General features: G+C 42.6%; 1 protein-coding gene across 2 annotated transcripts in view; it reads left to right on the forward strand.

Moving 5' to 3' along the window:
- Positions 1 to 25,552, forward strand: part of gabrg3 (gamma-aminobutyric acid type A receptor subunit gamma3) — a 57,542-nt gene that overhangs the window by 13,233 nt on the left and 18,757 nt on the right. For both annotated transcript variants that reach the window (XM_074636758.1, XM_074636759.1), the window contains exons 3-4: positions 4,556 to 4,623; positions 24,128 to 24,348. In XM_074636758.1, coding sequence (XP_074492859.1) covers positions 4,556 to 4,623; positions 24,128 to 24,348 — 289 coding nt within the window. The remainder of the gene's footprint in view (positions 1 to 4,555; positions 4,624 to 24,127; positions 24,349 to 25,552) is intronic.

A 25,552-nucleotide genomic window follows, 5' to 3' on the forward strand; every position in this document is an offset into this window, starting at 1 on the left:
GACACTGAGACACTGACACGGAGACACTGAGACACTGACACAGAGACACTGAGACACTGAGACACTGAGACACTGAGACACTGAGACACTGAGACACTGAGACACTGACACGGAGACATTGAGACACTGACACAGAGACACTGAGACACTGAGACACTGAGACACTGAGACACAGAGACACTGAGACACTGAGACACTGAGACGCTGAGACACTGAGACACTGACACGGAGACATTGAGACACTGACACAGAGACACTGAGACACTGACACGGAGACACTGAGACACTGACACAGAGACACTGAGACACTGAGACACTGAGACACTGAGATACAGACACAGAGACTGAGACGCAGAGACGCTGAGACACTGAGACACAGAGACACTGAGACACTGAGACACTGAGACACAGAGACACTGAGACACTGAGACACAGAGACACAGAGACGCAGAGACGCTGAGACACTGAGACACAGAGACACTGAGACACTGAGACACTGAGACACTGAGACACAGAGACACTGAGACACAGAGACACTGAGACACTGAGACACTGAGACACTGACACGGAGACACTGAGACACTGACACAGAGACACTGAGACACTGAGACGCAGAGACGCTGAGACACTGAGACACAGAGACACTGAGACACAGAGACGCTGAGACACTGAGACACAGAGACACTGAGACACTGACACGGAGACACTGAGACACTGACACAGAGACACTGAGACACTGAGACACTGAGATACGGACACAGAGACAGAGACACTGAGACACTGAGACACTGAGACACTGAGACACAGAGACAGAGACACTGAGACACAGAGACGCAGAGACGCTGAGACACTGAGACGCAGAGACGCTGAGACACTGAGACACAGAGACACTGAGACACTGAGACACAGAGACACTGAGACACTGAGACACTGAGACACTGAGACACAGAGACACTGAGACACTGAGACACTGAGACACTGAGACACTGAGACACAGAGACACTGAGACACTGAGACACTGAGACACTGAGACACTGTAGAAACCTCTTAAAATAACAGTAAAAAACGGCTTCACAGATCTGGATGTAATATCTGACTAAACCACTCCAGAGTCTTTTAGGATTCGTTCTCATTTGTTTAAATCTCGTTCTGTAAATCACAGAATGATCAGCAGCGTTTAACTCCGTATAATCAGAGGAGGAGACAGAGACGCAATTCAGACTCTCCTACGAGTCAGTTAACAGCTCACTGTCTAAACTGTCAGCTAATAATGTCCTGCAACACGAGAAACCACCACGAGACAGGAATCAGAGTAATGTAGTAGTTTTGCATCTCTTTTTTCATCTCTTTGTAGTTGTTTTGCATCTCTGTGTAGTTGTTTTGCATCTCTTTGTAGTTGTTTTGCATCTCTTTGTAGTTGTTTTGCATCTCTTTGCAGTTGTTTTGCATCTCTTTGTAGTTGTTTTGCATCTCTTTGTAGTTGTTTTGCATCTCTGTGTAGTTGTTTTGCATCTCTTTGTAGTCGTTTTGCATTTCTTTGTAGTCGTTTTGCATCTCTTCGTAGTTGTTTTGCATCTCTTTGTAGTCGTTTTGCATTTCTTTGTAGTCGTTTTGCATCTCTGTGTAGTTGTTTTGCATCTCTTTGTAGTCGTTTTGCATTTCTTTGTAGTCGTTTTGCATCTCTTTGTAGTTGTTTTGCATCTCTTTGTAGTTGTTTTGCATCTCTTTGTAGTTGTTTTGCATCTCTTTTTGGTCGTTTTGCTTCGCTTCGTAGTTGTTCGGCAGTGCTTTGTAAACGTTTTGCGTCTCTTTTTGGTTGTTTTGCATCTCTTTGTACATTTTTTGGGTCAGTTTTTGGTAGTTTTGCATCTCTTTTTGGTCGTTTTACATTTTATTTGCCCCTAACCTGTAGGGCCCCTAACCTGTAGGGCCTCTAACCTGTAGGGCCCCTAACCTGTAGGGCCTCTAACCTGTAGGGCCTCTAACCTGTAGGGCCCGTCACCTGTAGGGCCCCTAACCTGTAGGGCCTCTAACCTGTAGGGCCTCTAACCTGTAGGGCCCGTCACCTGTAGGGCCCCGTCACCTGTAGGGCCCCTGGTCTGTGCTCAGTAGGCCCGTTCAGTAATCCATCCATGAACACTCCTCTCCTCTCCTGAGCTGATCTTCTTATTCAGTTGGAGTGTATTCATATGCAGATATTTAATCTGATTAATAAAGATCAATAATAACTGTGATCTGAGAAGGTTTCATCAGGTCACTCCACCAAAAGTTCTGTGTTAATAATAAAGTCGGACATGATCAGAGTTTCACAGCAGTCGTTGTATAAAACACAGACAAAGAGAAGACGAAGACAGACGTTGGACAGATAAACTGGTTCATTACACGGTTTCTAAAAGAGAATATCACAGAGAAGCTTTAATCTAATTCAGATTACTAATCTATATACGTCATGATATAAAGGTGGATCGCTGCGTCAGCCTGTCTCCTCTGAATCAGACTCATACGTAACTCATTTACATCAGTTATTCATGTTGAGCAGGAAGTCGTGTGACGTTCATACGGAGCGATGAACAGGTAGAACGTGGAGGTCGACGGGAACACGAGGATGTTACTGAGATACACGGAGAGCGTTATCCATCTTCATCCACAGATTACATTTCAATTGATTCTCTTCTCAAGGTCCTCACCTTGTGTCTCTTTTAGATTAGATCCCACTTTCAAATCATAAATGCTCATTTAGACATCCGTCCGACGTCATGTCCAGCTGTACGGAGACATCCGTCCGACGTCATGTCCAGCTGGACGGAGACATCTGTCCGACGTCATGTCCAGCTGGACGGGAACGTCTAGATCTACACCCTCTAATCTAGAGAGGAAAGATCAGCAGACTGTCCACATTTCACTACATAAAGTATAATAATTCTACAGCTCGTGGCGATAATGATTAACAGCGAGGTGAAAGGAGACCTGATTGGACGTGAGTTCACCCTCAGATATCTCTATTAATCCCTCCGTAAATCAGAAAACACTGTCAACAGCCGTCAAACATCCAGTTTCTGCATGTTTTTGGAATAAAATGTATAAATCAGGTTATTAATGATATCTGAACAAACCCCTCCGGAAAAACCTCTGCAGCGCTAGATGTTTTGAGTTTCTTTGTAGTCAATTTGCATCTCTTTGTAGACATTTTGCCTCTCTTTGTAGTTGCTTTGCATCTCTGTGTAGTTGTTTTGCATCTCTGTGTAGTTGTTTTGCATCTCTGTGTAGTTGTTTTGCATCTCTGTGTAGTTGTTTTGCATCTCTGTGTAGTTGTTTTGCATCTCTGTGTAGTTGTTTTGCATCTCTGTGTAGTTGTTTTGCATCTCTGTGTAGTTGTTTTGCATCTCTGTGTAGTTGTTTTGCAAATAGATTGTTCAGAATACAGACAATTATTTTTTTGTATTACAAGTTTTCTATAATGTTATCTGAAAGAAGACGTGTTCTGGAAGCAAAATTATCCAAATCTCTAAATGGTCCCGTGCATGAAGAACGATGTTTTAGCCTGTTTTAGTGGTTCTCCTTTAAAGAACCAACAATATAAAGCCTTACTCTGCTATGCAGGAACACGGTTGTCTGTCCTTCATGTGAGTTGTCAAGACGTCGGCTGTCTGACGTTTACATGGTTTTAATGTCCTCTTCATTCATAATACTCTGCTGACTAATTATATAATGAATGAAGCTCTCAATCTGTAGTCCTGTCTACTTCTCTCTGATATTTCAGATTGATTATTCCAGATATTTAGAGCGTTTTACCGGCGTCTGGTAGTCGCTTTCAGTCCAACATGGTGGCAGCGTAGCTCTGCTGCTGGGCGCTGATGTTGACATGGAACAAACACTTTCACCTCTTAGTAATATACGTTCTTCGTCCTCTTCACGCAGTCCTCCATGTTTCTACACAACGGAAAAACCAAACACCGTCTCTATAGAGAGACTGTCACGCCTTAATCCAACACATCAGCAGTTTATAAAGAAGTCAACCTGCTAATAAATCACTGATTCTTCCTCTGAGTGTTAAACCTCTTCTCTCTTTCTTCTCCTGCTCATGAGCTTTTGCTCTTTTTTAATTTGTTGAGTTATCTTCTACCTTCAGGTTAGATCTGGGATTAACCACCACGGCGCTTCATCCTGGTCCAATCAGGGACAGAAGCTCCGCTGGTTTATCAGTTAATAACATTCATCTGGTTCCCAGGTGGGATCCACTCCTTAATTAGTTGGCTGGACTGAGAACCAGCGGACCTCCCTGCACGGAGCCGTCAGTAACAGGATGTTGTGTTATGGTTCAGTCGGCGGCCTGTTGCTCAGATAATGTGTGAAAGCATGGGTCCATAATTCAGCTGCATTGAAGAGGAGTTTTCTGACGGGAGTTTATGTGATGAAGATTGATGTGTGATTAGTATTAACAAGCGGAGCTCCCAGAGGACGCTGTCACACAGCAGATATCCAGAAGTGTCATCGATCCGGCTGCACTTTGACTCTGTCTGATCAATAATCATTATTATTCTCTGTTTCTCCACAGTTAAACCGATCGTTATAGATGTGGACATTTATGTGAACAGCATCGGACCGGTGTCCTCAATAAACATGGTGAGTCCATCCCTTTCATTACTGTTTGGTTTACACACAGCTCCGTCTTCTTCATGGTGGCACAAAGGCTGGCTCTGCTTGGTAACTGGGTAGAGTTGTCTCATCTTGAAGTGAGCGTTGCTGCTAGTTTGGTGTGAGAGGAGAGTTGACTGCAGCTGAGACGCTGTTTAGCAGGATGATGATGTTCTGGTGAGAAGAGACGTCTGTCTTCAGAGCAGCATCGCTGCCAGTAAGCGGCGTGTAATGAGCTGAGCTTCTTAATGGTTTCAAAACAACATCCTGACTAAACTTTGACATATACAGTGGAGGAAATAAGTATTTGATCCCTTGCCGATTTTGTAAGTTTGCCCACTGACAAAGAAAAGAACGGTCTATAATTTTAATGGTAGGTTTATTTTAACAGTGAGAGACAGAATATTAAAAAAAAATCCAGAAAATCACATCATATAAAAGTTATAAATTGATTTGCATTTGATTGTGGGAAATAAGTATTTGATCCCCTAGCAACCAGCAAGTATTCTGGCTCCCACAGACCGGTTAGATTAGTCCTCGCTTTATTAGTAGTCGCTTTAAGAAAGTACTCAGAATCTCAACTTGTTACGTGTGTAAAAGACACCTGTCTCAACTCATTACCTGTATAAAAGACAAAGAATCAGAATCAGATCCCAACCTCTCCACCATGGGCAAGACCAAAGAGCTCTCTAAGGACGTCAGGGACAAGATTGTAGACCTGCACAAGGCTGGAATGGGCTACAAGACCATCACCAAGCAGCTTTGTGAGAAGGAGACAACTGTTGGTGCGATTATTCGGAAATGGAAGGAACACAAAATGACCATCAATCTCCCTCGGTCTGGGGCTCCACGCAAGATCTCGTCTTGTGGGGTAACAATGATCATGAGAAAGGTGAGGGATCAGCCCAGAAATACACGGGAGGAACTTCTTAATGATCTCAAGACAGCTGGGACCACAATCACCAAGAAAACCATTGGTAACACACTACGCCGTAACGGATTAAAATCCTGCAGCGCCCACAATGTCCCCCTGCTCAAGAAGGCACATGTACAGGCCCGTCTGTTAGCCAATGAACACCTGAATGATTCAGAGAAGGCTTGGGAGAAGGTGATGTGGTCAGATGAGACCAAAATCGAGCTCTTTGGCATCAACTCAACTCGCCGTGTTTGGAGGAAGAGAAATGCTGACTATTACCCCAAGAACACCATCCCCACCGTCAAGCATGGAGGTGGAAACATTATGTTTTGGGGGTGTTTCTCTGCTAAGGGGACAGGACGACTTCACCGCATCGAAGAGAGGATGGACGGGGCCATGTACTGGGAAATCTTGGGCGACAACCTCCTTCCCTCAGCCAGGACACTGAAAATGGGCCGTGGATGGGTCTTCCAGCACGACAATGACCCAAAACAACGGCCAAGGCAACAAATGAGTGGCTCAAGAGGAAGCACATTAAGGTCATGGAGTGGCCTAGCCAGTCTCCGGACCTTAATTCCATATCAAATCTGTGGAGGGAGCTGAAGCTTCGAGTTGCAAAGCGACAGCCTCGAAACCTTAAGGATTTGGAGATGATCTGCAAAGAGGAGTTGACCAAAATCCCTCCTGAGATGTGCGCAAACCTGGTGACCAACTACAAGAAACGTCTGACCTCTGTGCTTGCCAACAACGTTTCTCCACCAAGTACTGAGTCATGTTTTGCTAGGGGATCAAATACTTATTTCCCGCAATCAAATGCAAATCAATTTATAACTTTTATATGATGTGATTTTCTGGATTTTTTTTTAATATTCTGTCTCTCACTGTTAAAATAAACCTACCATTAAAATTATAGACCGTTCTTTTCTTTGTCAGTGGGCAAACTTACAAAATCGGCAAGGGATCAAATACTTATTTCCTCCACTGTACCTGTCTGTGAGAATCCATCAACATTATGGCCAAAATAATTCATAATTTCTGCTTTTTTTTAACTCAAAAATTAAGGTATAAGAAAGGTATAATTTCAATTAAGTAAGATTTATTTCAGCCTAGGACGGAGGTTGGTTTGTTGGTTTGTCTGTTAGCAGGATTACTCCAAAAGTCTACAATGGATTTGAATGAAGTTTCTTGGAAGGGTGAAGTGTGGCACAATGAACAATCCATTCGATTTTAGTGGCGATCCCGGTCATGATCCGGATTCAGGAATTCTTTTAAGGATTCCGATCAGCCTGAGCATTAAGACCGTGTAGCTGATGTAACACGTATTAAACACACGGCTAATACAGCAGACGTTGTGACATAATACTACAGGAATGTCCGTATTAATATCCTACATATTCGTGAATTCAAATCAAAATGATTGTACCGGCGGACAATAACACACAGTAGAGCACAGAAGCTGTTTCCATGCTGCGAGGCAGACAAGCGATCGCGTCTGCCTTTTTTTTCTGAAATGTTTTGGACATTTTTCGGATTTTATTTCAGACATTTTGCAAACTTTTTTTTTTTGGGCATATTTTTGAACATTTATTGTGCAGTTTTCGTACATTTTTTAAGACATTTTTCATTAATTTTTTTTTCTTTTTTTTGGACATATTTTCACACATTTTTCAGCCTTTTTTTTAGACATTTTTTGGGATGTTTTGGCCTTTATATCAGCCTTTCTTTGGACATTTTTACAGATATTTTTCTGACATTTTTCAGATTATTTTTTGGACATTTATCAAACTTTTTCCAAACATTTTTTCAGAATTCCTTCAAGCATTTCTCAGTTTTTTTTGGACATTTTTCGGATTTTTACAGACATTTTTCGAACTTTTTTCCGGACACCTTTCGGAATTTTTTCAGACAATTTCAGGACATTTTTGGGGCATATTTTTGGACAATTTTGTCTTAATTTTTTTAAGACATTTCTCAGATAGTATTTGGAATTTGTTGGCCCTTTTTTGGACACATTTTCAGACATTTTTCAGATTTCTTTCAGACATTTTTGGGGAATTTTTGGCCTTTTTATCAGCCTTTCTTTGGACATTTTTACAGATATTTTTCTGACATTTTTCAAACATTTCTTTTTGGCATTTATCATCCTTTTTCCAAATATTTTTAACATTTGTTGTGCCTTTTTCGTACATTTATTAAGAAATTTTTCAAACAGTTTTTGGAATTTTTCGGCCTTTTTCTTTTTAAATATATACACACATTTTTCAGCCTTTCTTCCGACATTTTTACAGATATTTTTCAGACATTTCTTTCAGACATTTTTCAGTCTTTTTTGGACATTTTTCTGATGTTTTCGGTCTGCCTGTCTATTCACACGAGGAGATCAGAGACCCTGTGGATCCCAGCAGGACGTCAGTAGAGTAGGCGGTCCTTAACGTGGCCCCGGACACATTCACTACACACTGCTAAAAGAATGTGGTCACATGTGGCCCAGACCACCTCTGAACGTGGTCTGAAAGATCCGATCTCAAGGCGTCTTGAGTGCGTTCACACCTGTACTTATAGAGCTGTCCACTTGTGAGGACGCATGTTAATACCAGGTGTGAACAGGACCTACAGTATGATGAGATGTTTGAGCAGAACGGTGAAGTGAGACAGAAATCTGGGTTTTAGAGGAGGAAACCGAGAGGACAGACGGTCAGATGGACCGGCTGTAGAGAGAGAGGATCTAAAGTCAGCTTGAAAGAACAGATGAGGCATTTTGTTGCAGCTTATCTGATCATCTCTGTTGATACTGTGTTCTGGTCTGAGGTCTGTAGTTTTATGGCAAACAGCCAGATACTCTGACGGACTCAGATCATCATCATCATCATCATCATCATCATCGGTACGAGTACAGGTCCGTATTCATCTTCTCCGACAGGACACTGATCCCAATACTCAAACTCAGGCTGTTGGCCGAGAACTGATCTGAAATGTGTCGTACAGCAGCACGCTCTTTAGGACGGTGAAAATGTACCTTATAAAGAGATGGAGCAAGGACACAGTTAGCCTAGCTTAGCATAAAGACTGGAAGCAGAGGGAAACTGCTAGCCTGACTCTGTCCAAAGTTTAAGAATACCTATAAAAGTAACCGTTAGTTATGTTCAGGGTCTGAAATCATCAGGACATCCGCATACGCGTACGCACGCCGTATCATGTTCCAGTTTGTTTTACCGGAGACACGGCGGAGAGAAAAGAAAGCTCTCAACAGCGTGGCGCTACTAAACCTGAGGGGACGCACCCTGTTGTTTCCTGATAAAGCGACACTGTGAACAACAAACCTGTGTTTAATCAGCAGGAGGAGAGTTAGTAACGTTAGCTGTTAGCAGCAGTTAGCAGCACAGTCCTGACTGGCTAACTAACGGAGCTACTAACGTTAACGGAGGTGCCATTGAGTTATTATTATGAGACGTTCAAAGTCTGCTCAGTAAAAAGAACTATTGGGTGAAGGTAAATTACAACATTACCATGATGCGTTCAAATGTAATCTTGTAAAAGTAAGTTTTTGGTGAGAATAAATGAGTAAATAATAATAAATAAATTGAATAAATCCAGTTGTTTGTAGGAGATGATTTCACATCACTATAAAATTGATATTAGAGAGAGAATGATGAGCTGTTTAACTTCCTAACACTAGCTCTAAACAGCTTGCCAAGATTTGTTTTAATCAAAGCAAATATTTAAATAATCATAATCATTTGAATTGTGTGTTTTTATGCAAATAACCACTACAGATGATAATAATAAAGTACAGTACAGTACTGTGTACAGTAGACTACCCTGCCTCCACGGTGTAAATCCAACACTGTAATTTACCGTCTATGTAATGTTTTTTATGTAAAATATATTGAACATTGAATGACATCAGATCTAAAATGTTATTCCTTCATTTAGGGTTCATATAGATTTCAAAAGTGGCAGAAAAAGAAATGTTTTGACCTTCCTGTTTGTTTAAAGCATCGACAGTAAAGATGTTAATTCGCTGCAGTACCTGGAGTCATCCTGCAGGGTCTTCATTATCAGAGATTAGTGATGGATGTCTTCTCTGTTTGAAGTTTAACAGAATGATGAAGCGAGACGTTTAAAATGTAGCTTGAATGGTAAAACTCTGTTCAGCCACTGTGGAGATATTAATGTCTAAAGTCAGGAAAACTGTCTTGTTCATAAATGTGAGGGCGTGTTGAGGACAGAGGTCGCGTTAACTGAATATTTTCCATCATTGACAGAATTTTTTGAACAATGTCAGAAGGCCGTCCATCATTTAGACGGACTGGAGGCCGTGGAGCGCGTCAGTGACCGCTGTGGGTCACAGACGTACAGCGAGTGCTGGCAGGATCAGGAAAGCCTTCGTTCAGAGAGTCTGTAGTTATTCTCCAGTGTGGCAGCAGAGCGCCGCTTCAGCCTTCACAACTAAATTAAAACGGCTGTGAGAAGTCGTCTGTCAGAGACGAAGACTACAGGAACAACATCTTTCATCAGTTCTGCTTCGTGTGGGTTGAAAAGTCGTCTTTTCTCTCCATGCACTTATAATCTATTAACTTGTTCTGTAGCCTAGATTCATTATTTAAAAAAACACAAATAGGCCTACACGTGCCACCGTCTCAGCCCTTAGTCCAACACTCAAAATGTATTGAAAGAAGACTGGATCCAAACCCAGTATCTGTCTGGATCAGTGGTCATGTCTATAATGTTAAATCCAGCGGTACTTGTCCACCAGGTCCGGCGAGGACACTAGAGGACGCTGCTCCTCTCAACTGGATGTTCAAGCGGTGACGTACCCGATTGCTGAATGCACCTGATCGTCGTGTCTAGAAGGGAACCCGCAAACCACAAACTCTCATGTGAGATCTGCAAAAACTTGCAAAAAATCTCGCACGACTCCCTGTCCGAAGACCTTCTGTATCCTTTCTTTAACCATTCGAGGTCAATATCTAACCTTAATGATCTCAAAAGAGTTTCCTCAGTTTGCGGGCTCCTTTCTAGCCACCACCCCTGATTGGTCGCTGGTTCTCTGTGTGCCGTTTCAAACAGGAAACAACACGGCGGCCTGCTCGTAAACTTTCTGTTATTACGTCTAAACGATCCACCAAAATCTACTTCTGAAAACATTTGAAGAGAGAAATAGGCGATGATGCCACAGCTGAATCTGGTTTCATTTGAGAACTAAACTGTAAAAAAAAACATTTTTTTTACAGTTTTTTTCAAGAAGTTTTTCATTTTTTGTCTGTATTTCAAAATGACAGAAAAGAAATGTAAAAATTACATGTTTCATTTGTGATTTATATATAAATGGTCTTAGATTTACAGTATTTTTTGTAATGACAATCGTAATTATCTGTATTTAAGCTTTTCTTGATCATTTTTAAAGATAATTATTCTGTTTTTTAGATGTTTATGACTCTATTTCTAAAAATATTTCTTGTAAAAATACAGATTTTTTTGCAAAACTTCTGAGTTAATGTAAATTTGGGCTTTTGCAACATAAAACTACATGTTTCATTTGTGATTTATATGTAAATGGTCTTAGATTCACGGTGTATGAGTATTCTAACAATAAATATATGTTAAAAGTAAAATATTTCTTGTAATATTACAGTAATAAAGGCTGATTATATAAAGATAATTACTGTTTTTTTTTTTTTACAGTTTAGTTATGTTAATTAACGGACAGTATTTTTCCGTTTTTTAACAGATATTTTCTGGCGCCCCTGCTGCCGGAAAATTTCCGTTATTATTTTTTACAGTGTAGATCACCTAGTTTCACAGCTCAGTCCAAGTTTAGTGAGCCAGACGCATTGCGTTGGACTGTTTATGTCTTTTCATTTTGAAAGAGCAACGGCCAACGAGGAAACTCCGACACTTGGCCGACCGATCGTGTAACTTCATCCCTCAATTCAATTCAATTCAATTTATTTTTTATATAGCGTCAAATCATAACAGAAGTTATCTCGGTGACAGAGTTTAGCGTTTGTAGGGCTGCTGACCTCTGTGGTCCAGACAAACAGGTATGGTAGATACTCCATGTGTGAGCGGTGGCTCTAACCTCGTCGTCATTGTCGCTGCTTTTTGAGAAGACATCAGCTGTTTTCTCTGAACTTGATGCAGCAGCTCTGGAGCTCTCACAACAGCTGCTGGTCCGGTGTTTGTTCCGATTATCGGAAGAAGGAATCCGCTGTGTTTTCACCAACCAGCAAACAGCCAATAAGAGACCAGTGTTTGCTTTTCAATGACACTTTGGGCCAAGTACTGTAATGCTACTGTAACTGTCTCTAACGAGAGCAGAGAATGATTTGTACATGTTTATAGATGTTATAGATCTAGTTATTGTTAATCCTGTTATTCACTGAGCTTGTAAATGTCTCAGTATTGCTGCATTAGTCTTATTTAAGTCCTGTGTTTCATATTGGTGTTTTATATTCAGATGGATACACAGGAGCCTGTATTTAAATTTAAATACTGTATTTGTCGTGCATGTATTCGGTGCTACTACACCAACCCTCCTCCTCTCTGTGTGTGACGAGCTAATTTTAAGCCCCATTGTCAGAGAAGAACTCATATCAGTTGTCACACTCGTATTGTTTCTAATTACAATGCGCTGTATAATTCTGGGTGTCATGACTTTGCCTGGAGACAGACGGTGATTAATCCACTTCACCATAGGAATGAAATCAGAAGAAATGAGGTCGTTTCCACATCCAGAAGCTTGTTCTGTTCTGTGGAGAGATTTGAAGGTAAAACCTAAAAAGAGATGAGATCTACTTAGAGTCTATTAGCCCAGTGAGGTATTAGTACTGCTGCAGGTGTTCTGACAGAAAGACGAGACTCTGCATCATTCACAGTAACATCTGGACTGGTCTTGAACAAATGGAGACGTACACGGTCGGATGTTTTAATGCCAGAATGGATATATCTGCTTCATCTGAGTCTATGTGAGGTAGAAGGAAGTTACCGCTTTTATTGTGGTAGTCTGAGTAACGTGACGTCATATCTTTTATTGTGGTAGTCTGAGTAACGTGACGTCATATCTTTTATTGTGGTAGTCTGAGTAACGTGACGTCATATCCGTTCCGTATCCGTCAACCAAAACAAACCTCAGAGAGTCTAAAGCGTTGGAGGGTCGTCGTGGATACGACCTGCAGCCTCCCATGTTAAATCCAGCGTGGTAAACACTACACATCCAGTAAAGGATGGAAACACTTTGGGTTTCACACATTGACAGGAAAAGCAGAGCTAGACAGAGCAGAGCTAAAGCTGCATGCTAACGTCTAAAAAAGGCCCAAATGTCTCTGAAAATAAGGCAGATAAAATGCCAAAGTACGTCCAAAATATGGCCCAAAAATATTTCCAAAAAAAATCCGAAATATTTCCAAAAAAAGGAAGAAAATTCTCTGCAAGATATCCGAAAAAAAGTGCGAAAGAGTTAGAAGGAAACGTTATGGTATGGCGGTAACGTGGCGGTCGAGCCGGCCGTCTCTCTCGTCTCCGTGGTCAAACGGGCCGGCGCTACGACTGTAGAGCACCCAGATACTGACATTTGTGTTCTCTGCATTGAAACGGCCCCGATGGAGCTGACCATGGATGGATAAAGAGAACGGAGCTGACGGGAGAGCTAGAGACCACCTTGGAGAAGTTAGAGGAAGTAGACACGTGGGACTACGTCCGCTTTTCAAAATAAGGTGTTAACAAAGGGAACTGTAGATACTAAATACATCTATGGAAATAAGATTGATTGGATTATCAAATTATTGATTTCTACAGTAAGTAGCGTGATAATAAGCGGGATAATGTTCAGCTAGCGGGTTATGAATGTTGTGAAAGAATCTGCGACAGGGCGATGCTGCACGTATGCATGTACGCGAAGGAGCGCACATTATCCCCTCTCTATTATCTATTTTATATTGCTGTGAAAACATCTCCTTCATCCATCCATCCATCCATCCATCCATCCATCCATCCATCCATCATGCATCACTTACTGAGGTGAGAATATCTGCAGGGAGGCGTCCTGACAACTGGTGCAAACGTATATCTGGAGGTCAGAGGTCAAGGGACAGTTTTTCTTCGCCAAAATTTAGCCCAACTTTGGAGCGTTATTTCTCCTGACAAGCTAGCATGACGTGGTTGGTACCGATGGATTCTTTAGGTTTTCTAGTTTCATCTCGCTCTAAAACTGAACCTGTTACAGCCTCTGACAGACAGTAAAGTCCATCCCGCTGGTCTCAGAGGGGTTAAACTGTATAATGTCCATAATGGAGCTATCATGACAGTATTGTGTTCTACCTCCTGCTGCTGCTGCTAACATCCTGGTTTGTGTGTAAATGGGAAACCCGTCTGTTCCTCCTTAAGTTTCTCTTCATTAGACTCAGTGACGGTGAAGCACCATGAATGACCCGATCAGAGGAAACGATACGCTGAGCTATGTTTTAATAAGTCATAAACAATATGTAAAGTTGGAGAAGGAAGTCTCTTTGTAATTAGAGAGAAGCTATGTTTATCCTCGGGGGGGTCATGCAGTGTCCACGGCAGCCTGCTGGAGTCCAGCAATAAGTCCTGCCAAACCTGAAGCCGGTGGGGTCCCCGGTGTTATTCTCACCCTCTCTCAGGCCGTCACACACTGGGAACCACACAAACACAATATTCATGCCAGTTGATCTCCCAGAGTCAGGGCGCTGCTGGCAGCACTCCTTCAACACCCTGCTTCTGGTTTCATCCAGCTCACTGCTCAGTATTCATCTGTAGAAATGTTCCAGAGATTGTTTGGCTCCAACCTGCTGATAGAAAACAGCCTTGAAACATTTCATATTCTCTTCTTTAAACTGTTTCTTCAGTCGGTGGGTCGGCCGGTTCAACGTACAGTCACAAGAGAGGTTCGGATTCAGAGAGAGAAACAGGTTTTCTCCTGATAAGTGGAGCGTCTCGGCGTGTTTCTGGCTGGTAGATTTGGGTAATGAAGTCATCAGCAGGAGGATCAGATAATGAGGCTCTTGGTAACGCCACAAATACAACACATCTCACTGGAATATTAATTTGCTGCTCGTGTGGTTCAATCAGCGCCTAATGAACTAACAGAAATATCTTTCCCTGTTTCTACCAGAGTTCAGGAGTTTTATGAGTTTTATGGTTCCTGTGTGACCGCCGAGCCTCCTCTCGGTGTTTCCTGCTGCAGACAGACAGACAGAGAGACAGGAAGAAGCATGAGCTCAGTTACTGCTCTGTTTGATTCCTGTCAACACGTTAAAGGTGAGCAGACGAGCTGTAAGCCCAACTTTGGGCGATGCATGCTGTGATGTGTGCTGAACCTACAGTAGCAGTGAGCGCAGCTCAGACCACGTTGTGTTCGTGAGCGGCTCTTTTCCGCCGGGGAACAACCTGAGGTGTAGCTGTCTTGTTGTTCGGAGGGAAACAGAACCCAGCAAACATGTGACGTCAGGAAGACGTTCAGATCATGTCTGTATAACGTCCGTCAGTCCAGACCCGTGCAAGGTGGGTTCAATATTTGAACGTCTGGTTAGGGGCCTTTTTGGACGTCTGTGGACGTGCAACTCGGGTTGACATCGATAGTCCAACGTTAAAAAGACGTTTAAAAAAGACGTCTTTCGTTCCTTTCACTCCGGCTCCTCAGTGGACGTCTTTTGGACGTGTCTTTGCTCAGTGGGTAGAGCTTTTACACATCGTACAGAGCCAGGAACAGGTTGAGATAACAAAAAGGAAAAAAGGTGTGAAAATGTGTCATAAGTGGGATGAAACACGGGAGAATTGTGACCCCGGGACGAAACCGGGAGAGAGCAATAGAAAACAGGAGTCTCCTGGGAACATCGGGAGGGTTGGCGAGTAGGATTGTTATCCTGTTAACCTGAAAAGACTTTATGGATGTGCAAGGCAAGGCAGCTTTATCTGTAGAGCACATTTCAGCAACAGGACAATTCAAAGTGCTTTACACAAACATTCAAGAACATTGTGACAAAGTGCAAAAGAACATTAAGACATAATTAAAGCTCCGTCGTGTAGAGGATGTGACTCATGTTGGCAGGGTTGTGGGGTCAAGGCCATCTATAGGAATTGTCATTTTCATCACTGTTTTTGTTTTATATTGTATTTTTATGATTGTAATCCATCCCATCCATCCCATGTCTTCTTCTGTAAACTTCTAAAAAGTTAATAGTCTTTAAAAAAGAAAGAAAATGACAAAGTGTCAGAGTATGGAGTACCAGGGCCACGGATGTCTTTGAGACTACCAGGACCACAAAAGCAAGCACTTTGTCCACGGCTCTGTGAAGCGGCGAGGTCCAGGCGGGGGGGCGCTGTAAAGGGCCGCGAGCCACCCTCACCCCGAGCCTTTCCAAGCCCACCGACCGCCTTGGATGAAATGTGAGGGGAGAGGTCCCACGAGGGGATTCTCCCACACCGAGCGGCCGTCCCTAACCCGCCAAGTTGAATCCCCCGGGCAGACTGCGCAACGGGGGCTGTTACCGGCCTCACACCGTCCTCACACCGTCCTCACACCGTCCACGGGCTGAGCCTCAACCAGAAGGACTCAGGCCCCTTTGCCCAATCCGCCCGTCGGACGGTGATTCGGCGCTGGGCTCTTCCCTCTTCGCTCGCCGCTACTGAAGGAATCCTGTCCTGCACCTTCCCCGCTCTGGGTGTGGTTTCAGCCATGGATGTGTTAAGAGAGGTTTCAGGTTTCAGGTTTCAGGTTTCAGCGCTACCAGGGACACGCCCCCAACGTCTCAGAGCAGAATACTGATGATTTTTCCATGATTTTGAAGTTAATTTTATATACTTGGCGATTTTTTTAATCATTCAGATTTGTCTGGCTGGTTAGTAACACATGTTTCTGTGTTGTGACAAACCAAGAATGCAAATTTATAATTGCTTTACACCGACTTTAAGCTACCTCGAAGGCAGTGAACATGTTGTTAACAAACTCCATCCATCCATTTATTTTCTACATGCAAGGTGAACGGGGGGCCGGAGTCCTTCCCAGCATGCACCTGGTGAGAGGTGGGACTCACCCTCGGGGCGGTTTAGAGTTTCAGTTCAGCTGACTTGCAGGTTGTTAGAGAGGAAACTCACAGACTCTCTCTGGTTTAAAAGTGAAGGTTTGGACACAGTTAGTGTTTTATACAGTAGACATAAAGATCCGAACAGGAGATATAAAGAGTGTAAGTTGTGTCAAAGATAAAATGAAAGTAAAGATAAGATGAGTACCGTCCCTACTGTAACATCCTGTATGTGTTCACTGGATTAAAAACTGCAGCTCCCACCAGGTGGATGATGAAAGTTTGTCTCTGCGTTCGCGGCGACCTTTAGCTGCCTCTAATGAGGACTCAAGGAGAGACCCAGAGCCAACGAAGGAGCATGACAAGACGTCTCAAAGCAACAGGACAGATGCAGGATGTACTGGAGGCCTTTTGCTGCATAATCATAAAGTGCAGCTTCACACTGGAGACGTAGCTCTGCCCTAGTTTACCGGATCTGGTGCAATGACCGGCGCTGGGCTTCGGGAAGTTTCACTTTAATGTACCAGGAAACTGTTTATTTAGTGAGGATGTTCTGTTTAATGTCATTTCTACCTGAACGGCAGTGAAACAAACAGAAAGATGATGATAGAATAGTTTCTGCTCAGTTAGAAAGAGCTGAGGAGCTGAAAGATAAAGTCCTTGAGTTCACAGTAATGTCAGATATTAGTGGTACGTCTATAAAATCTACTGAAGAAAAACATGAATACAAGAAAAGAAAGTAAAAAATTTAGTTTTTGTTTAACATGCACTACAGGCTGTGTATATATAGCTTATATTAGCTGTCGCAATCTTGGCATATGCCCTTCGCCATCTTTGTTTTTGGTCGTTGTCATCTTGGTTTTTGGCCATCGCCATCTTGGTTTTTGGTCGTTGTCATCTTGGTTTTTGGTCGTTGTCATCTTTGTTTTTGGTTGTTGCCATCTTGGTTTTTGGTCGTTGTCATCTTGGTTTTTGGTTGTTGTCATCTTGGTTTTTGGCCATCGCCATCTTTGTTTTTGGCCATTGGCATCTTGTTTTTTTGCCGTCACCAACTTGTTTTTTTGCAACCAGAAGTGACACAAGAGGTAGGAGCCATCTTTGTTTTTGGTCGTCTTCATCTTGGTATTTACTTACCCTTACTTTATGGTCTATCTGACTCTAAATGGGACCATAATTTACTAAATGAACATCATGCTGTATTGAAGAAGACTTGAAACTAGAGATTGAGACCATAAACTCATGTTTACAATGTTTACTGAGGTAATAAATCAAGAGAGAAGTAGACTCATTTTCTCAGAGACTTCTATACAACCAGAGGAGTCGCCCCCTGCTGGCTGCTAGACAGAATGCAGGTTTAAGACTCTTCAGTATTGGCTTCACTTTATAGAACCGAAGGTTGCCTATATCTTGTTCATCAACCCACCAAAAAGCAAGGAAATGTAACATATGTTTTATTTTTAAAAACATATTCCCATGCAGCGGAAACATTAGGATGTAATTTGACTCTGCAGGATGTGATGATAAAGGAAATCCTACCCAGCTCAAACAACACAGGGAGGACTAAAGTTCATCCATACAATTCTCAAAAAATCATTAATAATTCCTGATTTGCATGAGGCGACGTGAAGGTCAGTGGAGTGAGGCTCCGCTCTGTTATAACACAACAGAGAATCTGCACCAGAGCCGAGGTGTCGTCATGGTAGGAGGCTGCTTCACATCTCAGCTGTTTACTCTCCATCCTGAACCGTTACTCAGCCGCTCACACTCTGATTCATATTCTTATATTCTCTTTTTAAACATTGTGTAAACGGTGGCAGAAATAATTCCCCTCATATCAGAGTCGACGTTAAGCCATGTGCAGAGTTTCAGTAATGAGTAATATCCCCATTTGTCCACATGATTTATAAACTGATGGGGAAATATTCCATTATAAGAGTAAATGTGTTCAGCGTGACCCAACTCAACATCTTTCAGACGGGAGAGAATGATGAATTCAATATTTCACTTTACACACAGGATCTGTTAAAGTAAATCCACACTGAATCACATCAGGACGAGGGTTTAGTGTTGACAGATGAAAATGAGTCCAGGAAGTTTATAACACCAATTATTCTTTGGATAATTTCAAAATCTAGCTGACTCTTGCTGGTTTCTCCAAAGTTGCCCTATATATCTAACACAGACATATTAACAGTATAGATTGTTTATGACACTTAAAATAAGTCTATTCTCTGAAACACTGTACACCCCTCCGTTTTACTCAATTTGGTACAGTCTGAGTCCTACACTATGAAGCCTGATGGAAGTTCTCACTTCCTGTTTGGCAGTTTGGACCCAACCATCAGGTGATATGGATGAGACTCATTGGCAGTGAATGTACTGCTCATAATGTATGTATGCAGGTAGAGAGCTAGTGAGCTTGGTCGCAAACTGGACAATAGGTTGACTGTTTATTGAAGACATTTGTCCCACAGACAGTGTTGGAAATTAACTGTTTTGTCTGCCTGCCACTGTGGCTGCTGGTGGTGGTTGCATTGGCCATGCATTCGGTTCTAAGTACCATTTAACTCACAATTCTTAAATCATTTACCATTATATGTGACTTTGACCAAACTAGTTGGACAAGCTGAGCTCAATAACTGCTTAGTGTTACACTGATATCGGTCATTTGTACCAATTGGATCTTAACAAAGCTGGTTTCTAGCAAGCCATTGAACATCCATTGATGCTAATATGATTCTGGTAGCGACATTCTAATTGTCACATTGAAACACGATGGAAACGTCCACTTGGCCGTCAGCAGAAAGCAGCGACGTAGTTTACCACAGTATGCTAATCAATAAGGTTAGCTTATGCTGGGCTAAGTTTGGAAATAACTGGAAAGGGTTAGTTTGGATGTTTTGAAGTGGGGTTGTATGGTTACAGTACTCCTGTGTTCTGAGAGGTAAAATGACTGTTTTAGTGAATGGAGTCTGGTGGCTTTGAAGTTCCCCGTCAGAAAGGACTGTCTGATGGCGAGGTAAAGAGCTGTGGACGGGAGCAGCAGAAAAATGGATTTTAGACACCTAAAAAACTCAAAATAAGTTTTGGTATCTGGCCGTCACCATCTTAGTTTTTTGCCTGTCTCCATCTTGGTGTCTGCCTATCTCCATCTTGGTTTTTGGCCATCGCCGTCTTGGTTTTTGGCCATCTCCATCTTGGTTTTGGTCGTTTCCATCTTGCTTTCTGGCCGTCACCATCTTATTTTTTTGCCCGTCTCCATCTTGGTGTCTGCCTATCTCAATCGTGGTTTTTGGCCATCGCGATCTTGGTTTTTGGTCGTCTCCATCTTGGTTGTTGGCCATCACCATCTTGGTTTTTGGTCGTCTCCATCTTGGTTTTTGGCCGTCACCATCTTAGTTTTTGGTCGTCTCCATCTTGATTGTTGGCCATCACCATCTTGGTTTTTGGTCATCTCCATCTTGGTTTTTGGCTGCCACCATCTTAGTTTTTGGCTGTCACCATCTTAGTTTTTGGTCATCTCCATCTTGGTTTTTGGTCGTCTCCATCTTGGTTTTTGGCTGCCACCATCTTAGTTTTTCCCCATCTTTATCTTGGTTTTTGTCCGTCTTTATCTTGGTTTTATACAAAAGTATGTGGACAGACTCATATTTGGTGTAAACTCCGTCTTCTGCCACTAAAACAAGGCTGACTTTAACACTACAGGTGGTATTTCTCTGCAGTATTAAGCATCTGTCAGGTCTGCATGTCTCAGGAGATCATTTGATCTGTTCTTCATTTTGAAGGAATTCATCATGTGGGGTCTCTTGCTACTGTACAGCTTTGATTTTACAGCTTTGAGTATATACAGTAGACCAGCAGGCTTAATATAGCAGCTCCTCTGAGGCAGTCGAGGTGAAACACCCGTTTTCTTCTCAGCAACGCCGGCTGTGGTGGCTGAAAGCAGCTGCAAGCAGCGGGGAGGGGAAGTGAGATCGATACTCTCTCAGCGAAGGCAGAATCTCCTCCTAATGTGAAATCATAGAAGAGATTACAAAGCTGGAAACGTTGGTCTGTTGTTTGAGCTTCACCTCTCCGCCTCCATCTGCATCTCCCCGTGTCCAGATGTGATCGCTTCAGCTCATATTAGTTATTTGATTTGCAGCACTTGTCCCTCCGCCGGTCATTAAATCCTGGATAGTTTTTTTTTCACGTCCCCTGAGCTCCGCACAATTAAAGGTCACGAGCACCCGGTGGTTCTCTTGATTATAGCCTTCATTCTAATTGGTGAGCTATTCAAACTGGTGCGGAGACATGGGTAAAAGGTCAGACGCATTTCAGGCGGTTTGAAAAGGTGTTGAAGGTTTGAACGGGGCTGCCGGAGGAGGGCAGACTATTATTAATGTCATACATCTTCCTGCATTGTTGGACCCTGAGAACTGTTTCTGAAGAGATGTTTGTCTTTGTCTTTGAGCTCGTATCTGCCTCACTGGGCTGAGTTAGATTACAAAGTGGGGACCAGTAATGTGAGGCAGCTCTGTTAGTCACAGCGCTGGGACACTTAAAAACAAATCAAAGAGCTGCAGGTGTTTTACAGACTGACTTAATGCTGTGTGTTTATGCTTTAATCCAGCTGCTAGTTTTGTAGTTTTACCTTCCACAACAGAGGGGTTTTATCTTTTCACATACTGGCAGGCTAGCAGGGGTAACACACAAAACATTGTAAACATGAGTTTATGGTCTCAATCGCTAGTTTCAAGTCTTCTTCAATACAGCATGATGTTCATTTAGTAAATTATGGTCCCATTTAGAGTCAGATAGACCATAAAGCAGGGGATGCTTTAGGGCGGGGCTACCTGGTGACTGACAGGTCGCTACCACGGCGTTGTCCGGTCTGGGAGTTGTCCGTCAGTCTATAGACTGTCATGCAATACTCTCCAGAGCTGTGAAGCAATTTGGCTGTTGTAAAATAGGCGTTGGTGTAATAGATACCAAACTTGTGACCTTAGTGATGCTGAGTGAATGAACCCTTAGATGATGGTTCTATGAATGTCATTTACAATCTCCACAGGTTGTCCGGTAAGAACATGAATATGATGACGATGTATCAATTAGTCCAGGTCACACACACTCTCTTTGAGATACCACTCATTTATTGATTGAAGATGGTTTTTTAAATCCTTTTGTGAATAGTGTGAATAGTGAGGATAGTGAGGATAGTGGTTACTAAATACAGAAAATAAAATAGAAAACATGAGCAGGTATTAGTAACATGAAGTAATAATAAACAAACAGTATTGTATGTAATTAAATGTAAGCTAAACAGTTTAAACAGGAGTAAAAGGAGGAGAACGCAGCCTTCTGAACTTTAAGGGAGCGTCAACAAATAGCAGACTCAGGCTCTCAGGCAGTTCAATGAGCAGAGTGCACACAGAGGGCGATATGAGTAATTGTGCGACGGTCCCTTAATGACGGCCGCGTATGCCCGTTCACTGCGCTGTTCTAACTTAAATGATGTTGACACAGAAACACACAACTTATCATTCATATTATAACATGATACAGGTGACTTTAGAATTATTATAACGATGCAGTTACTAAACAATAGACAACTATAACAACTACTCACTTTCTCATGGACGCACAGGAAAGACCATATCAATAATAAATAGAAACGAGTCCAGAAAGGTGCAACACTGATGCTGAGCTGAGTTGGAGGAAAATGAGGCTTGCGATCTGCGCAGAAGGTGATTGGAATAACAGCACTCTCTGATCATGTGAAGACCACGCGCCAAGCCACAGACTATTGGTCCGTGCATGTGATCAATGCATGGGCTGGTGAGGGGATGCTTTTGGTTAAACTGCTGCACCTTCTGAACAGCTGTCCATTAACTTTATATTAACTGTGACGTATTTTCATCCATTGTTTTTTTATATTTTATTATTTCTATCACTTAAAGGAGAAGTGTGTAACATTTAGGGGGATCTACTGGCAGAAATATATAATAATTAGCTTAGAATGAGTCGTTTATGTCTACATAACGGATGTATGAAGAGAACTGGATCCAGCGTTGGAGGCGTGGCCCTGTTCATTCCTGTGAGAGTTGCTCATTGGCGCATGAAGCCTAAATGGCTCGACTTCCGTCTGGAAAAGTACCCAGAACTTGGCGGAGTAGCGTCCGAGATGATTGGCGCAGTAGTCACATGACTCGGTTACGGGGTCCCAACGTCACGCCGTCGTCACGGCTTGGCGCTCCAGCCTCGGTCTGGTTCTCACTCACATGAACGGAGGAAGGGAAATAACTCTGGATTCAGCTATTAGAGCGTTTTACAACTTTAAAAACGTAATGATTTTAAATAAGGACTATTAGAGTGTTCATACTGGGAAGTTGATTCACCTCAAAATAAATGATCCTCTGAGTTACAGACGTCTCTTTCCCAATGGAAGTCTACGGGAAAAAGTATTTTTGGGCCCAATGGCATCACGTGACGGACAAGGAAGTTGCAGTACCGCCACTATGAAAGTCAGGATCAATGACCGGCGCTCTTCCCGGCGGCTTGCAGGGTACCGCTCTAGTGTTACTTTTGATACATGCATAGTGTCCTTTCAAAATAAAGTTCTGCTTTCACAGGAAGTTAGGTTTAGGCAACACAAACCACTTAGTCTGAGTTAGGAAACGCTCGTGGTTGACGTTAACTTCACTGACTAGCGACTCACGGGACTCACAGAGCTTATGACACTAACGATGTGGCTCATGTGACTGACGTCACTAAATAAGTCAACGTTACTTTTAGTTTCACACGGGACACGAACAGCGATCTCCCGGTTGAAAGTCTTGTGTTTGTTTGACCCATCCACCTGCCCTCCCTCCCGCCCTGAACGGACTTTCACGCTATTAATACTACATTAACGCCACGGGTGGGTTTACATTGGAGTTATTTGAAAGCATGGTTCATCACAATCTATCACTAAAGGGCGCCTCCATGTGTTGGTTTCTGATGCCGATGGGCGCTGACCAAACGGTGGTATTTGATGAGTTGGGAGTGAGAACGGGTTGGTAGCTCTCCAACACTCTTGGCTAAGAGAGGCTTGGTTGCAATCTCCTCACCTCACCGCTAGATAACGCTCAGATCCTTCACACTGGTCCTTTAAAATGTAGTAAATGATTCTTTATCAAACAAATACCAACGAGTATTGAGTTGCTGTGGAGGTTCTGAGAGCAGTTTAACACCACAGGCTCACTCCCACATGTACAGCAGCTGGTCAGAGTTCGCTGTCAGCACAATGATGAGTTAACTAAATCAGTGAGCGGCGCCAGGTGGGGTCTGTGCTCGCCACACGGGTCACTGAAGGTGATGAGTGATCGATGGCGTTCAGAGACGTGTTGCTGAAACACATGATCCTTCTATTCAGTGTCATCTGAAAGAAAGTCAATACTGTGGAGGATCAGGTGAAGCTGAGGACACAGAGCAGCAGTACTGATGTTTTATTGGTGATGATACGGCGCCGTACGTCCACTCACCTGTCTGATTATTCTGATTCTGTCTCTCTCAGGAATACCAGATTGACATCATCTTCGCCCAGACGTGGACAGACAGCCGGCTCAGATACAACAGCACCATGAAAAAACTGACTTTAAACAGCAACATGGCGGGACTTATCTGGCTCCCCGATACCATCTTCAGGAACTCCAAGAGCGCAGATTCCCACTGGATCACGGTGCCCAACCAGCTGCTCCGGATATGGAACAACGGCAAGATCCTCTACACCTTAAGGTAAACTCTTCATTCCTGGTGAAGTAAAACCTTTAGAGTGGAGAACGGCAGGGAAGAAATACAATATAAAGTCAAAGCTTATGCACAATTTATGTTCTGCAAAGTTTAAGTGAAAATATTATAATTGATTTAATCATTAATGAACAGCATTCCAGTTATAACCAATCACACACACCGTATAACACTGAGTTAGAGCAGTGATTCCCAACCTTTTCCCCCTTTTCTATCTTTGAGTAAACTCACACAAAGTGACACAATTTATGGATATTTCATTATTATATTCAATGCATAACAATAACAGTACAGAACAACTGATAAACTATAGATTAACCCAAATAGTGAATGCAAGAACTGCAGGAAGTTGGTGCAAACATTTGGATGAATTTGGGGCCGAGTAGTTCCTGAGGATGATGATGTTCCATCAGAGATGAGTTGTCCTGTTATTTATAGGAACTTTCAATACAATTCTCTGTATTGTGTTTTTATTATTATTTTGAAATATCATTCATACTTAATAGGCTTCTTTTTTTACAAATTAAGTGTTTTCATATTAGCTCTTGTTGTTTTCACTGTGTACTTTTCTTTAAGAGGTTGTAGTTAATTTAATATAAAAGAAGAGTAACATTAATGTGTAAACATGTAAAAAAGTCCTGTTCGCAGGTTATTGAGCCACGTCCGCCGTTATTTAAGTTGCCACCTCATTAGTTACGCCTCATAAAGGCCGTCACCATCTTGGTTTTTGCGCGTTACCATCTTGGTTTTTGTCCGTCACCATCTTGGTTTTTGGCCAACGCCATCTTGGCTTTTGGCCAAAACCATCTTGGTTTTTGGCCAAACGCCATCTTGGTTTTTGCCCGTCACCTTCTTGGTTTTTGGCCGTCACCATCTTGGTTTTTGTCCATCACCTTCTTGGTTTTTGGCCAACGCCATCTTGGTTTTTGCCCGTCACCTTCTTGGTTTTTGGCCGTCACCATCTTGGTTTTTGTCCATCACCTTCTTGGTTTTTGGCCAACGCCATCTTGGTTTTTGCCCGTCACCTTCTTGGTTTTTGGCCGTCACCATCTTGGTTTTTGTCCATCACCTTCTTGGTTTTTGGCCAACGCCATCTTGGTTTTTGCCCGTCACCTTCTTGGTTTTTGGCCGTCACCTTCTTGGTTTTTGGCCGTCACCATCTTGGTTTTTGGCCAAACGCCATCTTGGTTTT

This window comes from Sebastes fasciatus, chromosome 5 (genome assembly GCF_043250625.1).
Source record: "Sebastes fasciatus isolate fSebFas1 chromosome 5, fSebFas1.pri, whole genome shotgun sequence".
Taxonomy (NCBI): domain Eukaryota; kingdom Metazoa; phylum Chordata; class Actinopteri; order Perciformes; family Sebastidae; genus Sebastes; species Sebastes fasciatus.